At 41.4% G+C, this 23,018-nt stretch overlaps 1 protein-coding gene across 1 annotated transcript in view; it reads right to left on the bottom strand.

Moving 5' to 3' along the window:
* ttn.2 (titin, tandem duplicate 2) overlaps window positions 1–23,018 on the bottom strand; it is a gene marked incomplete at its 3' end in the record, with an annotated part of 175,746 nt that overhangs the window by 66,283 nt on the left and 86,445 nt on the right. The window contains exons 97-121 of the mRNA XM_088008422.1: window positions 22,322–22,387; window positions 21,533–22,135; window positions 21,194–21,262; window positions 15,280–15,345; window positions 15,007–15,090; window positions 14,853–14,924; window positions 14,530–14,574; window positions 11,801–13,447; window positions 11,283–11,333; window positions 10,799–11,197; window positions 9,891–10,169; window positions 9,189–9,458; window positions 8,954–9,093; window positions 8,745–8,871; window positions 7,675–7,941; window positions 7,289–7,555; window positions 6,808–7,071; window positions 6,111–6,250; window positions 5,826–5,952; window positions 5,333–5,599; window positions 4,085–4,351; window positions 3,691–3,957; window positions 3,174–3,313; window positions 2,889–3,015; window positions 1,259–1,401 (exon numbers count right to left, since the gene is read on the bottom strand). Of these exons, the coding sequence (XP_087864548.1) occupies window positions 1,259–1,401; window positions 2,889–3,015; window positions 3,174–3,313; window positions 3,691–3,957; window positions 4,085–4,351; window positions 5,333–5,599; window positions 5,826–5,952; window positions 6,111–6,250; window positions 6,808–7,071; window positions 7,289–7,555; window positions 7,675–7,941; window positions 8,745–8,871; window positions 8,954–9,093; window positions 9,189–9,458; window positions 9,891–10,169; window positions 10,799–11,197; window positions 11,283–11,333; window positions 11,801–13,447; window positions 14,530–14,574; window positions 14,853–14,924; window positions 15,007–15,090; window positions 15,280–15,345; window positions 21,194–21,262; window positions 21,533–22,135; window positions 22,322–22,387 (6,194 nt within the window). The remainder of the gene's footprint in view (window positions 1–1,258; window positions 1,402–2,888; window positions 3,016–3,173; window positions 3,314–3,690; window positions 3,958–4,084; window positions 4,352–5,332; window positions 5,600–5,825; window positions 5,953–6,110; window positions 6,251–6,807; window positions 7,072–7,288; window positions 7,556–7,674; window positions 7,942–8,744; window positions 8,872–8,953; window positions 9,094–9,188; window positions 9,459–9,890; window positions 10,170–10,798; window positions 11,198–11,282; window positions 11,334–11,800; window positions 13,448–14,529; window positions 14,575–14,852; window positions 14,925–15,006; window positions 15,091–15,279; window positions 15,346–21,193; window positions 21,263–21,532; window positions 22,136–22,321; window positions 22,388–23,018) is intronic.

The raw sequence follows: 23,018 nt of genomic DNA, 5'->3' as shown, positions 1-23,018 counted from the left end.
TACATGGCCTGACCACAGAGTCCTAACAGCTAAAACTGAAAAGCACAGCTGCAGGGCCTCTAACTCCTGATGGCTGATTTTACCACACAACTCCTGCTTGTATGTGATGCAGGACCTGTCCGAGCACAAAGCTGTATAATTCACAGAGGGGAGTTATACAAGTCGTAGATTAGGGAGAATAGTTGAAATATGTGTTTAAAGCAGCAGTTTGGGGGAAGATCAGGACAGTGACGCTCACTCTATTATTTAATGGAGGCTATAGCTTTTCTTACACCTTGAAGAGTCTTTTTAAATCCTAACAATGCATTTTAATGGAAAATAAAAGTAAGGGAAGTGTCATGAATTCGGAATACTGGTCAAGCTGAACCCATTAAATGCTGTTGCTATGGAAGAGGATTAGTGCCAATGCAAAAAAAAAAAAAAAAAAAAAAAATCAGACTTTAATCTCAGAATTCTCATTTTTCTCAAAATTAGGATTTTAATCTTGGAGTTCTGAATTTTTTTCCCCAAGGACTCTAAACGTTTTTCCTCAGAATTTTGACTTTTTTTTTTGGCAGAATTCAGACTTTTTTCTATAAATTGCAACTTTAAACCCAGATTTCTAACATAATTTTTCTCAGAATTCTGAGGGTTTTTTTTTCAAAATTGCAACTTTAATATAAAAATTCTGACTTTTTTTCCTCATAATTCAGACGTTTTTCCATTAGTCTGATTGTTTTACCTCAGAATTCCAACTTTAATCTCAGAATTCTGACTTATTACAGATTTTTTTTTCAGTGTCCCTATTCCTCTTCCACATGTTGCACAACACACAGAGGGATTGGGTTTCCTAAGAAGGTCTCAAGTTGCCCTATATTATCAAATTAATACATCTTTATGACAGGAAATCCTTTCTGGGCCCAGCAGAACCAACAGACATGTCCACAGAAGCATTCAAAAGAATCCCAGAGATGTAAAGCTGAAGCTAACAAATATCTGCAGTTCCCACCTGCCCTGTGCTGCGGCCTCTGGCGGCTGTTAAAAATAAACCCACAGAAGCGCTTGCGGGGCAGAAAACACCCCCTGCTTGCGTTATCTCAAAACCGGGATCAAATGCTCAGCTGGAATCCCGAACCTCCACCTGCAGGACCTTATATGAACAGGCAGTCGCAGCACAGGAAGCTGAAGGGAAACACAGGGGCCTGATTCTGGACCAGAGCCAGCACCTGGGCTGGACAGGAAGTGGACAAACAGGTGTGTCAGGTGTGACGGGACTCACTCTCTCACTTGGCTCCAGCTTCGTCTCGCCCAGGTACCAATCAACGGGGATGTCTTCGTAGGACAGCTCGCACTGGAAGGTGGCGGTCTCTCCGGCAGTCACTGTGATGTTCTTCAGGGGCCTCACCAGGGAGATCACCCGGCCTTTGGGTTGGGGAGAAGACATGGTCAGTCCCTCCCCTCAAACCGGTCAACAGACTCCAAGAAATCCCCACAGAGACGCAGCAGATCCTCAGTGGCCAATCCTCATGGTGTTTGAGGTAACGGCAGGGTGCTGGGCGCGTGGAGGACGACTGAAGCCAGCCGCCCTGCAACTTGGCACTGAGGCCAGGCTCATTAGCATACGGCCTGGCGTCAGAGGAGCAGTGTCTCAGGAAACCAGTGAGACGCAGGGTCATGACCTCCCCCCCTGCCAACCACTGAGGACCTGAGCTTGATAAGGCATCCAGGTTCTAAAATAACTGAGGGGCCAGATTGGTTAACGGCCCACGTCTGCCAAAACCATGAGGGGAAGTCAATCTGTTCCTGTCAATCACCTGCCTGCATTTTCCTTGGAAAAGGAGAATGTGACGCTCCTGGCAGGAGTTACCCAACACTTCATTGAAGAACTTTAGTTTAAGTAATTTGGTTCAGGAAGTTTAGGTAACACGGGTCAAGTGGAGCTTCAGGATGTCCATTTGGATAAACAAGAACTTTGAAGTATTTACAACAGGCTTCTTCACATGCCTGAATTAAAGCCACTAACAGCCAGTTAAAGAGAAGTTGACGGTGTTGTTGACAGCCAGCAGATATGTTTATAGTCACTCTAGTCATCTGAAGCAACAAAGCTACCTGTAAATAACATCAGGTATCAGTTTAAATATAAGATGTATCTCACATCATCGGTTTATGTGGAGATTTTTGTGTTGAATAAAGTCAAAACCATCTGGACGATATAAAAACAACAAGTTTAAAAAAACACTCAGATTCCTTTGACTTAAATTTCCTGTAGTTCAGAATGAAGCCAAGATGTTTCCTGTTTGTGTCAAACAGGAAACATATTGAAATTTGTAATGGAAATGCATGTATGGACTCAGCTTTTCAAGGATCTTCATTACAATCACTTAAACATCTAACTTCTTCTGGAACCAACTTCTTCTGGAAAGCAGGAATTCGATAGAATGCATAAAATCCACAAAACTAAATTAGAAATATCTTAGCTTCATGGTGAAATAAAAGTTCTGGGTATTCTTCCCTGACTTTTCTTGGTTTGTTTTGTTGCAGATGTTCATCGCCAACCTCTAAACTTTATCGATTGTATCTCTACAAGCTGCATATCATACCTGAGGAGATATTCCACCTGTGAAGTAACATAAATATTGATATCTAACAAATATCAACATTAAAAGAAGCAACTAAATGTTGGTTTTATTTCACGGGGAGGGTTTGCGATTTGAGGAATCTTCACCAACGTCGATTCGACTGGGATAAAATTACAGCGATAAAATCCGGCGACTCAACAAACAACATAAAGACATAACACAAAACATAAGGCATCCCGATCCGGAATAAGAAGAAGCTGCTTCCCGGAACCGTCAATCAAGAGAAGCGACGCCCGTTTTTAACCAGGCGTCTGTGATTTGTTTTGTCACCTTTGACTCTGAGATGCGCTGAAGACTTTGCATTCGCTGCAGAGAAGTCAACGCTTCCGGCCATATCCATTCTGCAGCAGAAGAGTGTCAAAGTGTGTCGCGCTCCTTCCTCCTTTATCTCCACATCCTGACAACAAACACCCACAGGTCAGCGCTCATTCAAACAGGAGTGCTGACCGTGCACAACAAAACTGAAAGATGAGTTTTCATCAAAATAAAACATCAGCTCTTGTTGGGGAAACGTGGATTTATTTCCCGTTAGAGGATTGGTCAGTGTTGTCTTACAGCAGACGGGTGGAGTGTCTCGCCCTTCAGTTTCCAGGTGGCGTGGATGTCGTCTTCAGAAATCTGCGTTTCAAACGAGGCCGTCTCGGTCTCTGTGACCTCCACGCTGTACAGCGGGCGGACAATCTTAATGTTGCGCTCTGTGGAGGTTCAGAGACGCGTTTAGAGCAAAACCAGAGTGAGCCTCGGACCGCGTGAGAAAACGGTTGCCATGGAGATGATGATGACAGACAGAGATATGAAGGCATGCAACAGGTTGGGGTGTTGCACCTTACCGATGGTGCAAAAAGAGACAGAAACGAAAACATGGAGCTAAAAGTGAATTATTGTGAAGAATGTTGTGAATCCTAAAGGTTATGGTTGGATCATGAGGTGTTAAAACACTCAAAGTGAAAGTTGAAGACATGAAGATGAAGAATGGAGACCAAGGTGAGCTTCAGTCCAGGTACAGGTGAGGTTTCAGTGACACTGACTCTGCAGTAATGTCGGGGTCTGGAGGGCGGCAGGCATTCATTACCTTCGATGTTCAGCTCTGCTGTGGTTTTGTCAGTGCCACAGTCGCAGGTGTAAGCTCCCCTGTCTTTCTTCGCCGATTTCTTGATGACCAACATGCGCTTCCTGCCGTCAGATTGGAAGAGAATGTTCCTGGACGCAAAGATTTCGTTACCGTCTTTGAACCACTTGACCTCGGCGGCGGCCTTGCTCAACTCGCAGGACAAGATTGCCTCGTCCTTCTCGACCGCAGTGTAGTTCTGGAGTTTTACTGTAAAGTAGAGGTCTCCCTCTGCAAGCAGACACCCGTAATAAGCAGTTCAAAACAAAACTAAGACCACAGAGATGAGGTACTAATCTTGTTTACAGATGATCAACAGCCAGAATTCACATCCTGCTGAAGGAAGACTGATACTAACCAAGAACAGTTAGCATTGCCTCTGACGTCTTTCCCATTGCCTCCACCTTAATCATGGAGGTATCATCGATTGTGACCTCCTTGAAGGCCAGTGTGTGCGATCTGCCTTCCTCCGACATGTGCACCAGCTTGCTGGGGTGCAGGCGCACTTCATTTCTGTACCAAACTACTGGAATCTGGTCATGAGACAGTTCAACGCTGAACTCTGCAGTTTCTCGTTCCTTTACGGTTACGTCTTTAATCGGCTTGATAAACTCAAGGCGAATTCCTGATAAAAAAAATTACATTTACAGGGAGGTAAATACAATGTTGTTCCAGTTGGGAAGATTGTGATTGTGAGGTTGTGTGGATGTTTGCAAATGTTTGCCCAAAGCCTTTAACAGACATAACCTCCATACTGTGCGGAGCATTCTGGGTAAAGGCAGCCAAAACAAACACTTGTGTCTAGCATTAGTCAAAGACAGTAAAATTGATGTTACTCCATTTTTGTTTACATTTTATTCTTCAGAGGTTTTGTAGTTCTGTAGTTCTTGGTGCAGGCGAGGAGGGGAACAGGTTTGTTAATTAGTTTAATAGCTTGACTCACTGCAGTGTAGAAACAAACTGCACCAGTTGAAAATGTAACAAGTGTTGCATTTTCGGTTCCGAATTGCAATGAGTCTACCGGATTATCAGGAGTGTAAACACTTTTAGATTTTGTGGCTTTCCACTCTTCTTCCAGACTCTGGCACTTTGATTTTGATAAGTTTCTGAAGTTGCCTCTGGTTCTGGGGTGCCTTAATACCAGAAATCAATAGTTGAAGACTATAACCTGGATACATCTTTGTGTGGTGGTTCTTGTAGTTCTGACTCCAGCTGCAGTAATAGGCCATATTGTGGTCAGAACATTCCTCGATAAAAATTTTTTTTATTTGTCTTATATAAAATTCTTCTTTTGGATCATTAGCTGTAAGCTGGCATCAAACTTAACAGGAATAAACACTTGAACTGTGTCTGTATGTAACAAATCTACTGTACTTAATATATAAATTACTTTATGAATTGAATTAATAAAAGAAGGGACATTTTTTATGCAGTTTTCCTGAATCTGCTATTTGAAATATTCTCTGTTGGAGTTTTTCTCAATGCAAAGTTTTCAGTCGTTGATTTTTCCTGATAATTTTTTATAATTTAAAGGCTTTTAGCAAACATTCACATCCTTCAGTGACTGGTGTCCAAATAAAACTATTCCGGCACCAACTCATTTTACCTTTAATAATCAATTTTCCAGACGTCCTCTTATCCTCAGCCTCAAACATGTATTTGGCTTCATCTTCATATTTGGCAGATTTTACGACTAGAGTGTGTCGTTTTCCGTCTACTTGGATTTCAAACTTATCGTCGTTTGACAATTCCTGAGTTCCTTTGAGCCAACGGAAGCTTTTGGGCTCTCGTGAAATTTCCAACTCAAACTTAGCCTCGTCTTTCTCGTACACATGCACATCGGCCAATGGTGTAATGAAAGAGATGGGAAGCTCTGTTGGTTCAGAGGGAAAGAGTTAATATTAAGGGAAGAGGGTTTGGATCAGGCCAGTTTGCCTGAAGGTACCACAATGACGGATGGTTGATCCTGTTTGCAGTGTAATAGCATTTACCCCAAACTGTAAATCACTATTACATCTGTGTTATCTTACAGCTGCAGAAAAAGCAGGAAGACAAGCTCCAGCTTTTATTTTTTGACAGTTTTGGAAGAGGAAGCTCACCCTTCACTTTCAGGTTAGCAGAACACTTGGCGTTGGCGGCGGTGAACACAAGCTCCCCTGTTTGGGGAAGTTTGCAGTTGTACAAAACCAGAGTGTGTTTGGCGCCATCTTCCACAATCTCAATGTCCTGCAAGCGGCCAACAAACTTCAGTATTTTACCAAAAACACAAGCAATCGATGAAGAGTGATTAGGATGGGGGGAAGCTGATGAGGCGCAATCCCTCAATTAAACATGTCAACTAAAATAGAATCACATGAAGGCCAGAGAGGTTTAATGGGACGTACAGCGGACGGACTGAGGACTTCTCCGTTTAGCCTCCACTGGCCGTGAACGTCGTCCTCACTGAGTTCAACTTCGAATCGAACCGTCTCTCCTTCTGAGACCTCGGTACCATACATGGGTCGAACCACCTTGATGTGCCGAGCTGGCGTTCAAGAAAGGGGACACATTTCTCTCATTGGACACATTCAACATTTCAACACAAAGACAACATTGACTGACGGTAGATGGTAGATATGGAGACGGTAGTTGAAAGTAGACAGACAGTGGTGTTATTTGTTGGAAGTGTAAAAGGGAATTCAGGGTTAAGGCCAAACTCTTTGGATCATAAAGAACCAAACGGGGCTTTGAACAAACCCACCCATTTGGTTTTCTATGGAACTGGCTAACAGGCAATGAAGATCAATAAAAGAGTTTTTTAATAAAGAAGTGATGGTTTGTTAGAGTAGTTGTGTGCAAAAGAATCTAGAAAGAAGACAAGAGTGCTTCTGCTTCAAAAGAGACAATATCCAAGTTTTCAAAAGACCAGAATCACTTGGTGAAGCTAGAAGCTTTACTCTTGGAGAGCACAAAGATGACAGAGTAGTAACTCAAAAAATTATGACAAAAAAGATGCTTTGAGGTGGGGTTAGAAGATGGTGCAAGTGAAGGTGATGAGGATCCATGGAGATGAAGGTGGCTCAACACAGGTGAGTCAGTTACCTTCGATGTGAAGCTCGGCTGTCGTTTTGTCTGTCCCACAGTCACATACATACTGTCCCTTGTCTTTGTCACCAACTTTCTTGATGATTAGTGTTCTCCGCTTGCCCTCAGCCTTGATGGCCATCATCTTTGAGGCCTTGATCTCAGCCTCGTTGTGGTACCACATGACATCGACGTCTTTGCTGAGCTCGCAATCTAGAACCACTTCGTCTTTCTCGACTGCAGTATAGTCCTGCAGCTTAATCGTGAAGTAGGGATCTCCCTCTGGAACGGGGAGATTTATGATGACTCTTCGAACCGAATGTACGACAAATAATACATACAGCACAAGATAACTCAACAAAGACAGATGGAAGGAACAGACAGACAATACAGTCCAACAATTTCTTAGAACAGACAGACAGAATGAGGCATTTTTAGGACCTCAACAGACATAAACATGGAGAAACTTTGCAAAGAATTGAAGAGTGAATGTGGATACCTATAACTGTCAAGTTGGCCATGGAAGGAATTCCTTTGGCCTCGGCCTTAATTTGACAGATATCGTCTAGAGTCACATCCTTAATTTCTAGTATGTGCTTCTTTCCGTCCGTGTGAGTGACAACGGTTCTGCTCGGGTGGATTTTAACGTCGTTCTTGTACCAGGTGACAGGAATGTTCTCATGAGAGAGCTCCAGCTCAAAGCGAGCTGTACTGCCCTCTTTCACGGTTTGATCCTTCAGTGGTGAGATAAATCTGAGTCTGATACCTACAATCATATTAATAAAACATGTTCATACAGGAGGAGGGAACCCACTCGGTGAGTTAAGTCAAAATGGCTAATCTCTGTGCCATTTTGACACTTGGTGATGGAAAGCTGGCACTTACCCTCGACGGTGAGTCTAGCTGTGGAAGTTTTGCCCAAAACCTCAATCGTATATTCATCCTCGTCATCAAACTCGCAGCAGTTGATGACCAGCATGTGTTTCTTCCCATCATCGATGATGTCGTACTTTTGGTCTGGGGTGATGATGTCAGCCCCTTTATACCACATGACCTTGGCGACATCCTTGGTGATGGTGCATTCAAACTTAGCCTGTTTCTTTTCTGGCACAGAAACGTCCTTCAGCGGGACAACAAAGTCCATCTCGATTTCTGGTTGGGGTGGGGTTGACACAGGGCACAACACATCAACAACACAACAGAACAACACAAAAACACAACAGTCAACAGCCAGAGCCCTGTTTACACTGTCATCTATGTTCAGAGTGATCCTGGTTGAATCTGGAGAAAGCTTGTTAGAGATTTCTTCTGGTGTTCTTGAGATGGACTCTACTCCTCTTCCAGCTCTTTGGTAAGTGTTAAAAAAGCAATTGGTGGTCTTCAAGGACTGCAGATGTAGAGTATAAACGGTGTCATCATGGGACTTCGTAGTCACTGGATTCAAGTAGCCAACCTCTTGTTCAGTTGGCATGAAATGTTGATGATGATGGCACATCTTTGTTTTCTTCCAGAAAGCTTCACTTTGCTTCTGCTCTGCAAACTCCAACTCAAAGATCTTCTAAATGCTGTTATATTAGCTAAATATAAGGAAACTATAAACTATAGACAGGGCACTGCTGAAAAGAATACATACAAAACACACGACTGAAAGACATTGACATAATAATGAACAGATCTACATACAGCTTTATATTTTCTATAGATAGGACAGACAAAACAACAGGACAGGATAAACTATTCACCCCACAAAACGAGCATTGGAGTTCCTTCTCATCTTACCTGGCTCATCCGCCCTTTTGAATAAAGGTCTAAGGTCTGCTCTGGTATGCCTTTTGGCTTTATTTGATTCCTCACAGACCTTACAGCTAAATTCCACATTTAGCTGAATTTTCACAGCTAAATTCCAAGAATCAGGGTCCATTGGGGTTTTGTGGGGGACCAGGAACGCCTCTTACCTTTGACATTTAGCATTGCGGTTGTGATGGCGTTCAGGGCCTGGTACGACACTTCCCCGGCCTGATCCAACTGGCAGTTTTTCAGTGTGAGCCTACGAACCGTACCCTCCATTTGGATGTCACACGTCTGATGATTACATTGTACTACTATTAAAAGAACAGTCAACACTGACATACAGTATGTACAACTTTATGAGAAAAAGTCATACCGGAGATCTGGTCAAAACCTCTCCTTTGAGTTTCCATTCTCCTGGAATATCATCCTCAGATATTTCTGTTTCAAATGCAGCATCTTCCTTTTCTACCACCTCTATACTGGCCAAAGGCCTCAGGATCTCAGCTTCACGCTCTGGAAACAGGTATTTACTGCTTGTAAATATGTAACACCGTCAATACTAACCTGTAGAAACTCTTTCAGGGGATAGCAGTTGAAAGAAATACAACCTCCTAGCGTTAGCTTGGCGGTATAGATGCGTCCTTCCACCTCCATGGCATATTCTGCTACATCGTCCGGCTGGCAGTTCTTAATGGTCAGCGTCAGCTCCTTTCCATCCTTCGTGATCTCAACCTTGTCTGATGGCGTGAGCTCATTCTCTCCTTTGACCCACTTCCAGTTGGGAGTGTCTCTGAAGAGCTCACACTTAAATGTGGCATTGGCCTTTGGTTTCACATGCTGGTCTCTAAGTGGTTTTACTATCCAGTCTTTAATAATCTCTGTTGGAGTTAAATATCTCTTAGTCAGAGATTGGCATTCTATTCACAATGTGATTAATTTGGTGAGAGTTGGCAGAGAAACCAAAAATAAACCTAGTCTGAAGTTAATTTATCAAATTTTTCAAAGTTAGATTCTACACGACTCCTGCTTTGTCCTTGCCCTGGCCCAACCTTCACAATTTTCATTCATGCTAGTAAGGTATGCACCCTTTTTCCTTTGGGGATCAAGGAATAATGGTCATGTAGCCAGCCCAGCTGAAGGGAAAGACGATGGCTACTCCTTGATCCCCCTATAAAAGGATCCATACCTCTGAAAAATGGAGGGTAAAGGTCACGGAGGAATAGGAATTAGTCCTAACATTGGCTGACATGGTCACCTAACTTCCAGTTCTGTTTTAATATATGCGTATTTGACACCTCCCTTTGTCTTACCGAGCACTTTGACGTTTGTGGTGGTCACGACGTCCTCCTGTCCTGACACTTCACAGGTGTAGGTACCAGCGTCTTCTAGCGTGGAGCCTTGGATGGTCACGGCGTGCTGCAATCCAATGATGTTGATTTGGATCTTGCCCTCCTTTTTCTTGAGGACTTCACCATTCTTCTTCCAGACCACGTCCCTCTCTTTGCTCAGCTCGCAGGATATGTAGATGGGCTGGCCCAGGATGGCCGAGTTCTCCGGTTCCAACTCCTTGATCCATTTTACAGGAAGCTCTGCGAGAATACAGAAAGGCGGTCATATCCAGAATGTTCTCAGAGGCCTGGTTGTGAGTGAATGTATGAAGGGCACAACTATTATACTGAAGTAGGGCTTTCCAATTTGTTTTTGTTTTAAATATCTAAATATTGCCAAACTCACAACAGAGTGAGTTGTTGTTGTTTTTTATTTTTAAGCATTTATGAAGAACGGTGGAGAAACATTAAAACTGCTGCATATAGCAGTGCAGGTTACTTAACAGGTTGTTGCTAGGTAACCACAAGTTAATCAACAGGTTGTTGCTTGGTAACCAAAGAAAGAGTGAGTCATTTATTTCATGTCACCAAGCTTACTTAGCTAGCCTTGATCGTTTGAGTAGCTAAAGCCTTTCCTCTGTCTAAATCCCCCAGAATGCTATGCAGTTGTAAATTGGGGTTTAGTGAAGTTATTAAAAATGCTATCGGATATATTATCTACTGATACTGATCAAGTGTCTATCACTATACGTATTGTTTTTGATTTATTGTCCATAATTATCCTGACGGTTCTAGTTACGTTTCCCTCTGAAGTCTAGAAGGCCAAATAAAAAGACACATGAAGTATCTGAAACAGTGTTGGTATGATTAACTAAATGCAGCTGGGTTACCTTCAACTATGAGCTTGGCAGTGCAGGAAATCTCCTTTCCAGCATTCTTTGCCACGCAGGTGTATTCTCCAGTGTCGGACAGCTGGACATCAATGATGTGCAGCTTCCGATCTTTGCCGTCAGAGATGAACTTGTGCTTGGGACTCTCACGCAGGTTGCCGCCATCTTTCATCCAGGAGGTGACGGCCGTAGAGGGTGAAACCTCACACTCAAACACGGCCGATGAGCCGATGGACTCGGCCTCCTTGAGGACAATATTTTCAAGCTTCTTGATGAACTTCAGGGGAACAGCTTTGAGTTTGAAACCTGCAAAAGGTTCCTCTGGTGGTGTGGGGCCGCCTCTGCCACCAGGCTTCATGCCGCGACCTCTGCCCTCTCCGGGCGATGGCGTCTGCTTGGCTGAAAGAGGATTTTAACATACAGACATGAGTCTAAACAATGATATTTTTGAGTACTGGTGTGGACATTAAGAAAGCACACTTACGTTTTAGCCCTCTGCCTCTGCCTCTTCCTGCTTCCTCTGCCGGCTGCCCCTCTGTTTAGAAACAATTACCATTAATCTTCTGCTTCACAATAAAACAGTTTATTGTTTTTTATGAACAAGCAAATGGACGGCCATATGCAATGTTGTTTATGTCAGAAATTGAAGACATGAAGTAATTAAATGAAGGGAGACAAACAGAATAATGAATTATGTATTACATTTTCACAATGACAATTTTCATCCATTAGGAGATGACATGAATGCAAAGATGGCGTTATGATGGGATGAACACATGTTGGGCAGATGAGAATGGAATGGCAGACAAACGCAGATGACTTAACAAGACCGTCTGGAAGAGATGGATGTGATGGACACAAACACGTAAAAAACACAACAAAATGATCCGCAGGAGGGATTTAGATGGAAAGCATGGTGGGAATGGATGGAGATTATTGAAGGCATGAATGGAGGATTTTTCTTGGTCGCCACCCAACACGTTGGGGTTGCCACCTTCTCACCTCTCTGGGTTACCCCAGGAACCTCCAAGGCACCTTCTTCTCCTTCACCTTCCCAGTCCTCTGAGCCATAGCTGTCCCGTGGAACCAGCTCCCAGCCCCAGGCTTCCTCTTCCTCCAGCTCAGCCTCTTCCTCTGCCTCCTCTTCAAACACCTCCTCCTCTGGCTGAGTGGCGACCTTCTTTATTTGCACAGCCCCGGGAGAGATCTCCTTCACTGCGGGAACTTTCTTTTTGCCAGGCTCTGCTGGTTTGACAGCCTTCGCCTCTTCTGGTGATGGTTTCTTTGGAACCTTTTTAAGAGTTGCAGCTTCAACAGAGTCTTTGGGTGAAACGCTTTTTGGCTCTTTTTTAAGTTTGTCAATGCTCGGCCTCCTCTCAGCCGGAGCTGCTTCTGCCTCCTTGAGTTTTTCAACTTTAGGAGAAGGAGTCTTTTTCAGCTCTGCCTTTTTGAGCTGCTCCACTGGCTTCAGTGCTACGTCTTCCTTCTCCTCTTTAGCCTTGGGTATAACTCCTTTCTTTGGCTCCAAAGCCTTAGGTTTGACCTCCTCTGGAGTCTTGTCAGGCTTCTTGTCAGGCTTCTTGTCAGGTGTCTTCTCTGTTGGAGCTGTGTCTACCTCCTCCTTTGGCTTCTCCGGCTTTTTCTCAGGAGCTTCAGGGACGTCAGGTTTCTTGGGCTTAGCCTCTGGCTCTTTTGCCTTTGGTTTTTCATCAGGACTGGTGCGACGGCGCTGCAGGTCATCAGATGGCTTCCTGTCTTTCTCCTCTGGGGGTTTCTTCTCAGGCTCCTCAGCTTCTTTGGAAGGTTTGGAGAAGGGCTTCAGTTTGACGCTTTCCACTTCCTGTTCTGTTGTTGGGATTTTCTTCCCTTTAGTTGGTGCTTTGACCTCCTCTGGTTCTTTCTCTGGAGTTTTCTTTTTATCTGCTGGCTTTGGTACCTTAGTTGGAGGCTCCTTTACCTCAGGGAGTGCCTCCGCAGGTTTCTTTGCTGTCTCTTTGGGTTCCACCTCTCGCGGGATCCTTTCTCCCTTCTGGAAAGGCACACTATCTCTCTCTGGCCTCCCCTTCTTACCTTTCTCTGGCTCTTCTAAAGGTTCAACAGGCTTCTCAAAAGGTTTGAGCTTGACTACTTCTGGTTCAGCTTCAGATAAGGGCAACTTTTTCACTTTTTTCGGTGCTGCACTGGGAGGAGCAGGTTCCTCTTCCTTTGGCGCTTTTGGGGTTTTCTTAAGAGAGATCTTGTCTTCTGGTTTCTCATCTTTAGGGGCGGGCTTCTGGCGGGTCCAAGCGTCTTTTGGAGTTTCTTTTTCTTCCTCCTCTTTAGGCTTGATAACATCTGGCTTTTTCACCACATCAGGTTTCTCTCTGGGTTTCCTTTCTTCAACAGTCCGTCTGGTGACAACAGACATCTCAAAAGACTCTTCTTCATGCACCATTTCCTCGGCATGGAAAACGGTGGTCTTGGTGACTTTCTGAGGTTTTCGTTCCTCTTCAGATTCTGTCAGTGGAACTGATGGGACCTTCTTAAGCGTGACGACCTCTTGCTCCTCTTCCACTTCCCTCATGACTCTGGTTGCTTTCTTCAAGGTGGGAATCTCAAACGTCCCGTCCTCTGTGACTTGAATTTTACCCTTTTTGTGCTGAACAGTTTCTGAGGCAGTAAAGGTCTAACATTACTGAATGACACAGGACTGACATCACAGTTCTTGCAACACAGAACACACATATAACGTTATAGAAAATGTTCAACAAATATGCTAAACACAGAGATATAAGAAGAGGAATAATATTTCACATTTTGTCACGTTACAACCACAAATTTTATTTTAGAGTATCAGAGTAAAGGGGACTGAAAGCAACTGCACACTACTTGTTTTTGTAAAATCCTTAAAAAGCCAATGAATCCACTAAAGTTGGTGGTTGTGAAGTGATAAATTGTGAAAAAAAGTCAGGTAACATCAATACTTTTTGCAAGGCACTGCAGGGTAATTTAAACTAATTAACAAACTGAGAAAATTTAAAGTAAAACTGCACAGATCTCATTTTCTTTTATATTTGTGAAAACATTCTTGGCCGTATTCATTATAGTGCGTATTTGGTGTTTGCTAACTTTGCACATCTGTCTAACTCACAATGCCGTCATCAAAACGGATTTCCACTTCAAATTGGACTGGCCAGCTAATAATGTCTCCCATATTTAAACTTTATATTATACATTTAGAGCAGAAACTTCCCATGATTACATAAACCATGATTTAAGTTTTACCTTCTCCTGGTAGCTGAAAATGATTATAGTGTAAAAGAAAGCTGTAAGGTAGCTTTACATTAAAACATCACGCTCTGATGTAAACCTGAATTTGAACTTGTTTCTTCTCTTATTCAGAAGCAAGAAAATGCAATCTGATGCAAAAAGAGAGCAAATTGCTCATTTGTCTTGTACTTTAAGGGCCTCAATGTGCTAGCATCACACATGCTATTTGCCTTGTGAGTAATAAGCTGCAACATAACAGAAAATGGAGCTGATAGTGCAATGAATCAGGGTCCATTTTCTTAAAAGTCAAATATCTGATTAGTTGAGACGCTTATTTCTCAAGTTAATGCCAAGTAATTTCTGTATTGAGCAAAACAAAGCAGCAATTAGTGTTGGTTTGCTTTGGCGCCCAACATTGTGTTCAGGAGTAGATTTTCTGCCATCTGCTGGTTGTTTTGAGGTACAGTGAGAAATGGTCTTACCTTTCTGGACTCCTCCAGGTGTCTGGACCGGTCCTTTGGTTTCATCTAATACAGAAGGATAGGGAAGAAACTCATTAGGTTTTGGTTATTAATAATGTGACTCGTTTTCCTTGAAGACTGTAAGAAACATTTAATTATCGCACAGTAGAGGTGAAGAATTAAGAAGATGTTTAAAAAATTGCATGCTTTTGTTGCACTAAAGAGGAAAAGGTCAACATGACCCATATTAGTAAAGACATGAGCATCTGGTGATGAAATAAGAGGTTTTAAAAGATGGATTTAACTGAGAAGATAAAGAGGACGGTTCTCTGGAGGTCCTCTACCTTTCAGAGCTGGCTTTTCTTCTTCTGGAACCACCTTAGTCGGTTCTTCAGCCTTCACAACAGGCTTGACCACTTTCAAGAGCAACATTAGATTAATCAGATGTTTGGCAAACTAGCACCCAAACATTCCTTCAACCGTTTTCTGTCTGAATACCTGGTTTTGCTTCCTCTGGTGGAGGGATTTTCTTTTGAGTAACTTCAGGTCTTTTGGGGGCTTCTCCAACTTTTGGTTTGATTTCTTCAGGTACAAAGAAAAGATGAAAATTTGCACAAACGTCTTAAAAACATGTTAATCTGAACTCAGAGAAGTTTAAACCCAAGAGATCATTTTCTGACCTCGATGTTCAGGATAAAGTTTCAAAGATTTGCTTTTTTCCAAGAGCGCATTCTGTCACGAATGCTTTTAATACCAAAGAAAGTTGAATACCTTCTGGAGGAGGAGCTGGCTTCACTTCTTTGGGTTCTGGAGGCAACTCCTTCTCCTTCACAACAACTTAAAAGATAAATAAGACAACAATCAGACAAACATTCAGACAGAGGTAAGAACTGAAGCATGGCAAAGAAAAACCAGCCTTTAGGCAGCTGGAAGACCAAACAGCCTCACCACACCGGTTCAGACACACACTGGATAGAAGAGTTAGAGAAACGGCAAGGGGGAAAATCCAACGCAACCCATCTGCGTTTCCATTACAAACGTGTGCAAAACTCTGTTGATATTCTGCTGATGGTGAAAAAACACAATTTTTCAATTGTGGTGCTTCTATTAAATAAAATACAATTAAAATCACACATGAATAAGTTTGCTCACACAATATTTCATTAAAAAACTTGCAGAGCCATCATCCTCCTACCTGTCGTTTTCTTTGTCTTTTCCCTAAGTAGTAATATCCGGTTGTTCATCACATGACTGGTGTGACTCGAAAAAATGTTTCCATTGCAGTTTAACAAAATAAACTAATCTCTTTAAAGGATAAAAACACCTCATCCTAGCACAAAAAGTTTATAGAAAAACATGAGTTTTTCCAAAAGTGGCATGTTTCCATTAAGCAAATTTATTTTTGTAATTCCAGTTTGAGCAATTAAATGGTTAGTAGCAAATTTCCATTGGTCTCATAATTGCGCAAAGTGTAAATATGATAATGAATGTTAATAACAGAAACACACAATTTACAGAAAAAAATTACATTTTTTTTAGTCAAAAGTTTCTGTGCTAGAATAAATTAGGTTTTTGGCTTTATTGAAATTTGTGTATTTCACAAAACTGCAATAGAAACTTTTTTTTGCATCACACAAGACATGTGATTATCAACTGGATGATAATACTGGAAGAAAAGACAACATGATGATGTCACTGCTATTTTTTTTTAAAGACTTATGTGAACAAACTTATTCATGTGATTTTAACTGTGTTCCTCATTTAATGGAATTACCACAATTGTGAAACTGCGTTTTTTTAAACATAAGCAGAATATCAAGAACGTTTTGGACACATTTGTAATGGAAACGCAGCAGACAAGTGAAGACAGATTGTGCTTGAACATAATGGGTGACATGACATGGAGGTCCTTCTGGACGGTGATATGGATGTGGAGAATCCCCACAGGAAGTGATGTCGGGTGCTCAGATCAGAAACTTGTGCTCAGTGACAGTTTCCCTCCTCTGTACCTCTGGACGTTTCTTGAAGAAAGAGATTTTCTTTCTCTTCTGGCTCCGCAGTCAGACCCTTCGTTTCTGTGACGGACTGCACTCCTTGGCGTTGTGCCTCGGTTCTGGTTTCGTGTGTTTTTGGAAGCATGGAGTGGATATGTGGCGTGGTTCTGGTGTGTTCTGATGGGTAGCCAGTGGTGCTGACTTTGGGTTTATCTGTTACTGAGGGCTCAAAGCCAGGCCGACCTTGGGTTAGTTCTCTCTCTGCCTGTTTGTCTTTACGTCGAACACCAGCAGACATGTTGGGTTCAATTGGTTGCTCTGACGTCTTTGAATCTCTAAGATATTCTCTTCTTCCTTCAGTTGTGTCCGATTCCTTAGACGTCACATCGGGTGTAGACGTCAGAGAGACTTTTTTTCCTCCACCAATAGTTGCTGCCTTTTCTTTCTCTGGAACCGTCTTTGCCTGAGCTGCAGCATCAGATTTATCTCCTCTATATGCAGTAATTTGTGAAGGAAAGTCTGTAGGACTGATTAGTTCATCTTGACTTTGCAAAGTTTTTGCTTCAACAAATAATTTTCTTTCTGTTTCGAGCTTTAGTTCCCTAACATTCACTCCAATCTCTTCAGGCTGATCTAACGCATGTATTTGATCTTTTGTGGATCTTTCTATTAGAACAGAAACATCACCTGACATGTAAACAGTTTCTCCTGGTCTAACATATTTTACTTGAGAATCAGGGGACACATATGCCTGTGTGGTATCTAGCATCTCCTGTGTGAGTGCATGCATTGATTTTTCATACGCCACATCCATAACCGGCGTTTCTGAAACTTTTTGTTTTGCTTCCTGCTGCTCCATCATTGCAGTCTGGGAAACGTCATGAAAATAACCTCTAACTGTTTCCGTTTTAGACGTAAAGCTTTCAATTGGTGACTTTTCTCTACGTTTCACCCTCTGTTGTGTTTTATCTTCACTAGCTTTGTCTGTTGTGAGGTTTTTCACCTCTACCTCATCTGGACTGTCTGAGTCAAACATTTTCTCTGTTACCACTTCAACATTTGCCTCAGGAGCTGTAGCTCTTTGTAAATGGTCTGATTTAAAGTCACCAACATCGGTGATGAGATGTTTTTCAGACGGTATTTCCATCAAAGTTGCAGTTGCGACTGCTTTGTGCTGCTGTTTTGTTTCTGGAAAAAGCTGGTTAATTTCTCCATGTTCTTGTTTTACTCTTACCGTCCTGGAAAGTTCTCCATCTTTTGTTTCGGTCATGCGTTTGGGAGGAAATGAAGCTGGTTTGTCAAGGATGTTAACTTTTTCAAGAGGAACTTCCTTGGCTTTTGGTTCTGATCTAACTTGAGACTTTAATTGATCTTGCTCTACTCTTGTAGGCAGCTTGTCTGCTCCATCTTCTACCTTTATTTGTTTAGACTTCTTCAGAGACGAGGCTTCATTGTCGTCTACGGTTACACCAGATGTTTCGAAAGCCACCTCCATCACAGGAGCCACAGAAAGTTTCATTAATGTTTTTGGTGTTTCAGCTTCTTCAGCTGGAGTAAAACATCCATATTCCTGTTTGAAAACAGTTGCCTTGGCCTCTTTGTCTTGAAATTTTGTATCTTTTACTTTGGATTTGGATTTCTTTCTTGCAACATCTTGTATAATTTCTGTTTGGTCCAACTTCTCCTCTTCAGTTGCTCCTTGTGAAATCTGGTTGGATTCTTCTGTTTTCTGTCCTTTTCTTGCAGCTTCAGTTTCTGTGTTTGAGGTTTTCATCTCCTCAGCTGGACGATTTGTGGTGGTTTTGTCCACTTCAGTAATTTCTCTTAGATATTTCTCTATTGAAATATTTCCCAGAACTTCCGTTTTCTCTGGTTTATTAAAGATCTTTAAGTCTCTGACCCTATCATCAGTATTTTCTGGTCTCTGTTGTGTTTCAGTTTCTTTCTGTCCACCAGGAACCTCTGGTGTCTTTCTCTGTACTTTCTCCAGTTCTTCTTGTGTCGGTTTAAAACCCTCTAACTCATCAACTATCGCATCCGTCTTTTGTAACTTCTTGGTCGTCAGGGCTTCCTCTGTTGATGTGCTCCCTTCAGCTACCTTTGGATCTACCTGAGCCTCTTTCCTAACTGAAGTTTCTTCTACATTAGCTGGAACATCAGCCTCATCTAAGACTTTTACTGTAAATTGTTGTTTTGTAGATTTTCCTCTTCTGTCAGTTTTAGTTGTGTCTTTATCTCTGACTAACTTTGGAAAACCCTCAGCTTCACCTGTTGCAAACCCGCCTCCTTGGATTTCTGACAGATTTTCTGCAGATCGTTCTTTCTTCATGGCTCCAGGTAAAGGTTTGTCAGTTCTGTCATTGACAGAGGTAAGGCTGGCTTTATCCAAATGGCAGATGGTTTTTGACAGGATTTGCTTGTCTTCAGTTATGAACTCAGATGTTGACTCTTCTGGAGAAACTATCAAAGTTCTCTCTTTAACTCCACTGGTTTTTATCTGGTCTTGTTCACTGATCGACCCCTGAGGCTTGATGATTCTCTCTTTGGGTAACATATCATCATCTGTTGGTTGATAAACTTGTTCTTTATCTTTGTCAAGTAGATCACCTTTAATCATTTTTCTGCTTTTATCCATTACAAGTGAAACTTCTTCATCTGAAATATCAATTGTTTGGGGAAACTTTTGTTTTTTATCCTCTAAGGAAATAAAAACCTTTGGAGAATCTAAATCTTTGGTTTCACCAGATGCTGACTCAGTTTCTTTGATGTTTGATAGTTTAGGTGTTTCTTCATCACCAACCATCGTTTTGTCTTCACTGACTGTTTGTTTTATGGTTTTGTTCACAGCTGATGCTAGTTTTAATGGGATATGTTTGTCCAAAGCATCTGTAGGTTTTACATACTTGGATAAAACTGATTCCTCTGGAGAAACATCTGCCTGTTTCACTTCCTCAATGACTGAAAACTCTGATTGTCTCATTTCTGGTAGTTTCTCGGTTTCTTCAACAGTGTCTTCTGTGTTTATTTGTGAAACTTTTCTTTCCATTTGTTCGTGTGTTGCTTGTTTCTCTTTAATGGCAGAAACTTTCAACATTTTATCTGTAACTTTACTGATGTTTATCTGGTCTTGTCTGATGATCGACCCCTGAGCTTTGCTCATTCTCTCTGTAGTTAACATTTCTTCAGATGCTGGTTGTTCTTTTTGCTCATCATCTTTTGTTGTTTTCTTAGTTTTAACTTGTTTTGATGGAATTTCTTTCTGTAAAACATCTGCAGTTTTCTCAAACTTTATAAAATTTTCTTTCTTTGGAGGAAAATCTACTTCACTGATTTCTTGGTCATCAGTTAAAAACTCAGTAGGTTGTTTTGAGACCACTTTGTTTTGTTCACCTATGTCAGCCATTTTGTCTTTGATTGGCAGCCCTTCCTTTGTTAAAACTGTTTTTATTGGTAGTTGAATATCCACAGCGTCTTTAGTTTTCATTAGTTTTTGTCTTTTCTCTTTAGATGATCTTGAATCCTTCAGATCACCGTCTATTTGACCAGATTGCTCATAAACTGCCAGTAATTCAATTTCTTCTAAACTTTCCTCTCTTACTTTTTCTTCTTCCTGCACACTTTTATTCTCTTTAGGAGAAACTTTAAGAGTTTTATCTTTAACTGTACTAATGGTGACCTGATCTAGTTCAGTAACAGATTGAGTTTCTGTACATTCCTCAGCTGGATGCGGCGATTTCTTGTCGATAAATCTCTGAACTGCTTCAGGTTTTCCATCTTTTCTAAGCGACTCTGCTTCAGTCTCATCCTCCACTATGAAGCTTTCTGATGGGATCTTTCTGCCGGAAGCTTCTTTAGTTTTAGCAAACCTCTGTCTTCTCATCTTGGTGGATATTGATGTTTTCTGAGGAACTTCTTCAGGAACTGGGAACTCCTTGTCTGGGACTATGTGCTGCTTTTCAGAAACTGTGACTTCACTCAAAGTTTCTTTGTCTTGAAGTGAAGTGTCATCTCCACCTAATGTCTGCAGTTTTGGTTTCTCTGCAGCTTCTTTCTTTAAACTCCTGGTACTAATGTCAGTGAGTTTTGAGGAAACGTTTGTTTCAATGACCTCGTGTGAATCAGTTTCATGAATTGTTGAGTCTAGATCTTTATGAGGAGTTTGTTCTGATGTATGCTCTTCTATCATTACAGATATTTTTGGTTTGTCTTTAAATTTATGGTTTGTAATTAATCTGTTTGCTGCAGAAACATGAAGAATTTCATGTTTTCCAGTTTCAGCAGCTTCTTTAGTCTCTTCTATGTCTTTGGGAACCAATCTCTGTCGTCTATGTTCATTATGTTTATCCTGAACTTTAATCACATTAATTTTTTGGTCAGTTGAAGGAAAAAAGCCCATTTCCTCTAAACCCTCAGTAACAGATATTTCTTCAGCTTTTTTGCTGGTTTCTTGTGTCTCAGATTCAATATTCTTGCGTTCTTTACTTGGACCTTCGTGTTCTGCATATGATGCTCTTTTCCCGTCCGCTACAAGAGTTGTGAATGATGCTGAAGGTTGGAAAAATTGAACAGTTGTGAAGAGAAAGCACCATGAGGCGGTGCCAAGAGATTAGAAATAAACAGACACAAACAGTTGGTGTTAAACGATCGATAATAAAGAGGTTAAAAAAAAGACAATGGTTGTGGTTTTCTACCTTTCTCCACTTTCTTTTCTTTTGTCTCAGCAGGTTTGGAAGGAAGCTTCTTGAGTTTGTCTTCAGTTTCTTTAAAGAATAATCAAATTAAGTTTTAGGTTTGGACATTTAAGAGAAACAAAAGAGAAACAAAAGACGACAAAAACATCAACAGGCGGCGGATCGAAGGCGACAAAACAAACTCAGAAATGGGATAAAAAGATGGAAAATGATGTTAAACAGAAGAACGGACGTGAAATGGTGACCCCTGGTGGTTGCTGAGGATATTGCATAAAGAATAAACAACCTCCAACCCACCAGAGTCTGATGAAACAGTTAAATATGACGTAATGATGGTACCTCCAGCGGCTGTTTCTGAGGGAATCTTTGTCTCTTCTTCTGGTTTTAAAGAGACTGAAGGTTTCATCCGATCCTGGATTAAGAGTTTGTGTTTCTGAGGAGGAACGTCTTCAGACTTCAGCTGCTCTGCTTCTGGCACAAACTTGGTAATCAACTCCAGCTCTGTGACCGACTCTGACGTCTCTAGTTCTGCTTTCACAGAGCGGTAGTCCGGTTTTACATCAAACACCGGTTCAGACCTCACCTTTTCCTCTTCGGTTAGCTCAAAAGATGCAACCGATTCAGTTAACTCTGATTTACTTTCTGTCTTTTTCATTTCTCTGTGAGTTTCTTCTCCTGCTCTGCTGAGTTTTCCTGAGATTTTCTCAGATTTCACACTGATAACCTCCAATTTTTCACTTGTTTTTCTCGCCAAGTCTTCTTTAACTGAACGTTTTTCTTCAGTTTTGCCTTTGCTCCTCGTTTCGTCTGCTGGTGATTTGATCTCTTCAGGCTCATCTTCGTTCACTTTTGCTTTAACTTTGTGTTTTATCTCAGATATTTTAACAGATTTTCTCTCCTCTTCCTGTTTCCTCTGAGTTTCTTCTGGTTTCTCAGTTAGAACTGGTTTTGTAGAAGAAGAGGCGTCATGCAGCGACGCCAAGAGGTGAGAATAAAACACAGAGACAAACATCTACGTTAGAGGGATTAATTCAAAGACTGACGATAATCCATGCTGGATTTTATCATCAGGACTTAAAAACGAGGATGCGGTTACAGTAATCCATCTCGTTTTCAGACGGTCGGTACCTTTTTCAGCAGGAACAAAGACTTTCTTCTCCTGACGAATCTTCTCCGTTTTCTCAACTACAGGTTCTTTTATTCAGGTTGTTTTTTAGCCCAAGATGGTGAGATCAAAGAAGATTGTTACAAAGAAATAAAGTTAAGACAGTTAGAAACAAACACACAGAAAGATCCAGAAAACACAAAGATATGAGAGTTTAAAGAGACGTGGAAGATGTTCTGAAACAGCAGCAAAATCTGGAACTTTTCAGATTATTATACGAAATGCAGGGTGATTTCTTTTGTAAAGATGTAAAGGATACAACAATTCTGAGCATAAGGTGTAAATACTCAGGTTTAAAGGCAAAAAGATGTCAAATGATGCCTAAATGTGGATAAAAAGTTTAAGAGAAATTCAGCTGTATTTGAGGTTCTGAGGTCAGTTTTGCTGTCAAGTTTAAAAATTAACACATTTTCTTCAAGGTTCCCTGTTTTAAATAATTAGGAGTGTATGATATAGTATAGTTCTTTGATTCAACTTTTTATTGTTGTGAAGCTTTGACTTGCTAATATTTAACATCTGAAGTCCACTTTCTCCATCATATCATTTCCTTTTTTCTTTCTTTTTTGTCCTCACTCCACTTTTTGAACCTTTTTGTCACTAATAGTAGTTATCATCACTTTCTTTCTCTTTCTTTTCTCTACCTAACTCTCTGTCCAGGAT

The sequence above is a fragment of the Poecilia mexicana genome, unplaced genomic scaffold (genome assembly GCF_051168715.1).
Source record: "Poecilia mexicana isolate PSO_F unplaced genomic scaffold, ASM5116871v1 scaffold_2, whole genome shotgun sequence".
Taxonomy (NCBI): domain Eukaryota; kingdom Metazoa; phylum Chordata; class Actinopteri; order Cyprinodontiformes; family Poeciliidae; genus Poecilia; species Poecilia mexicana.
The sequence above is the reverse complement of the archived record's forward strand: the minus strand, read 5'-3'. Positions and strand labels throughout refer to the sequence as shown.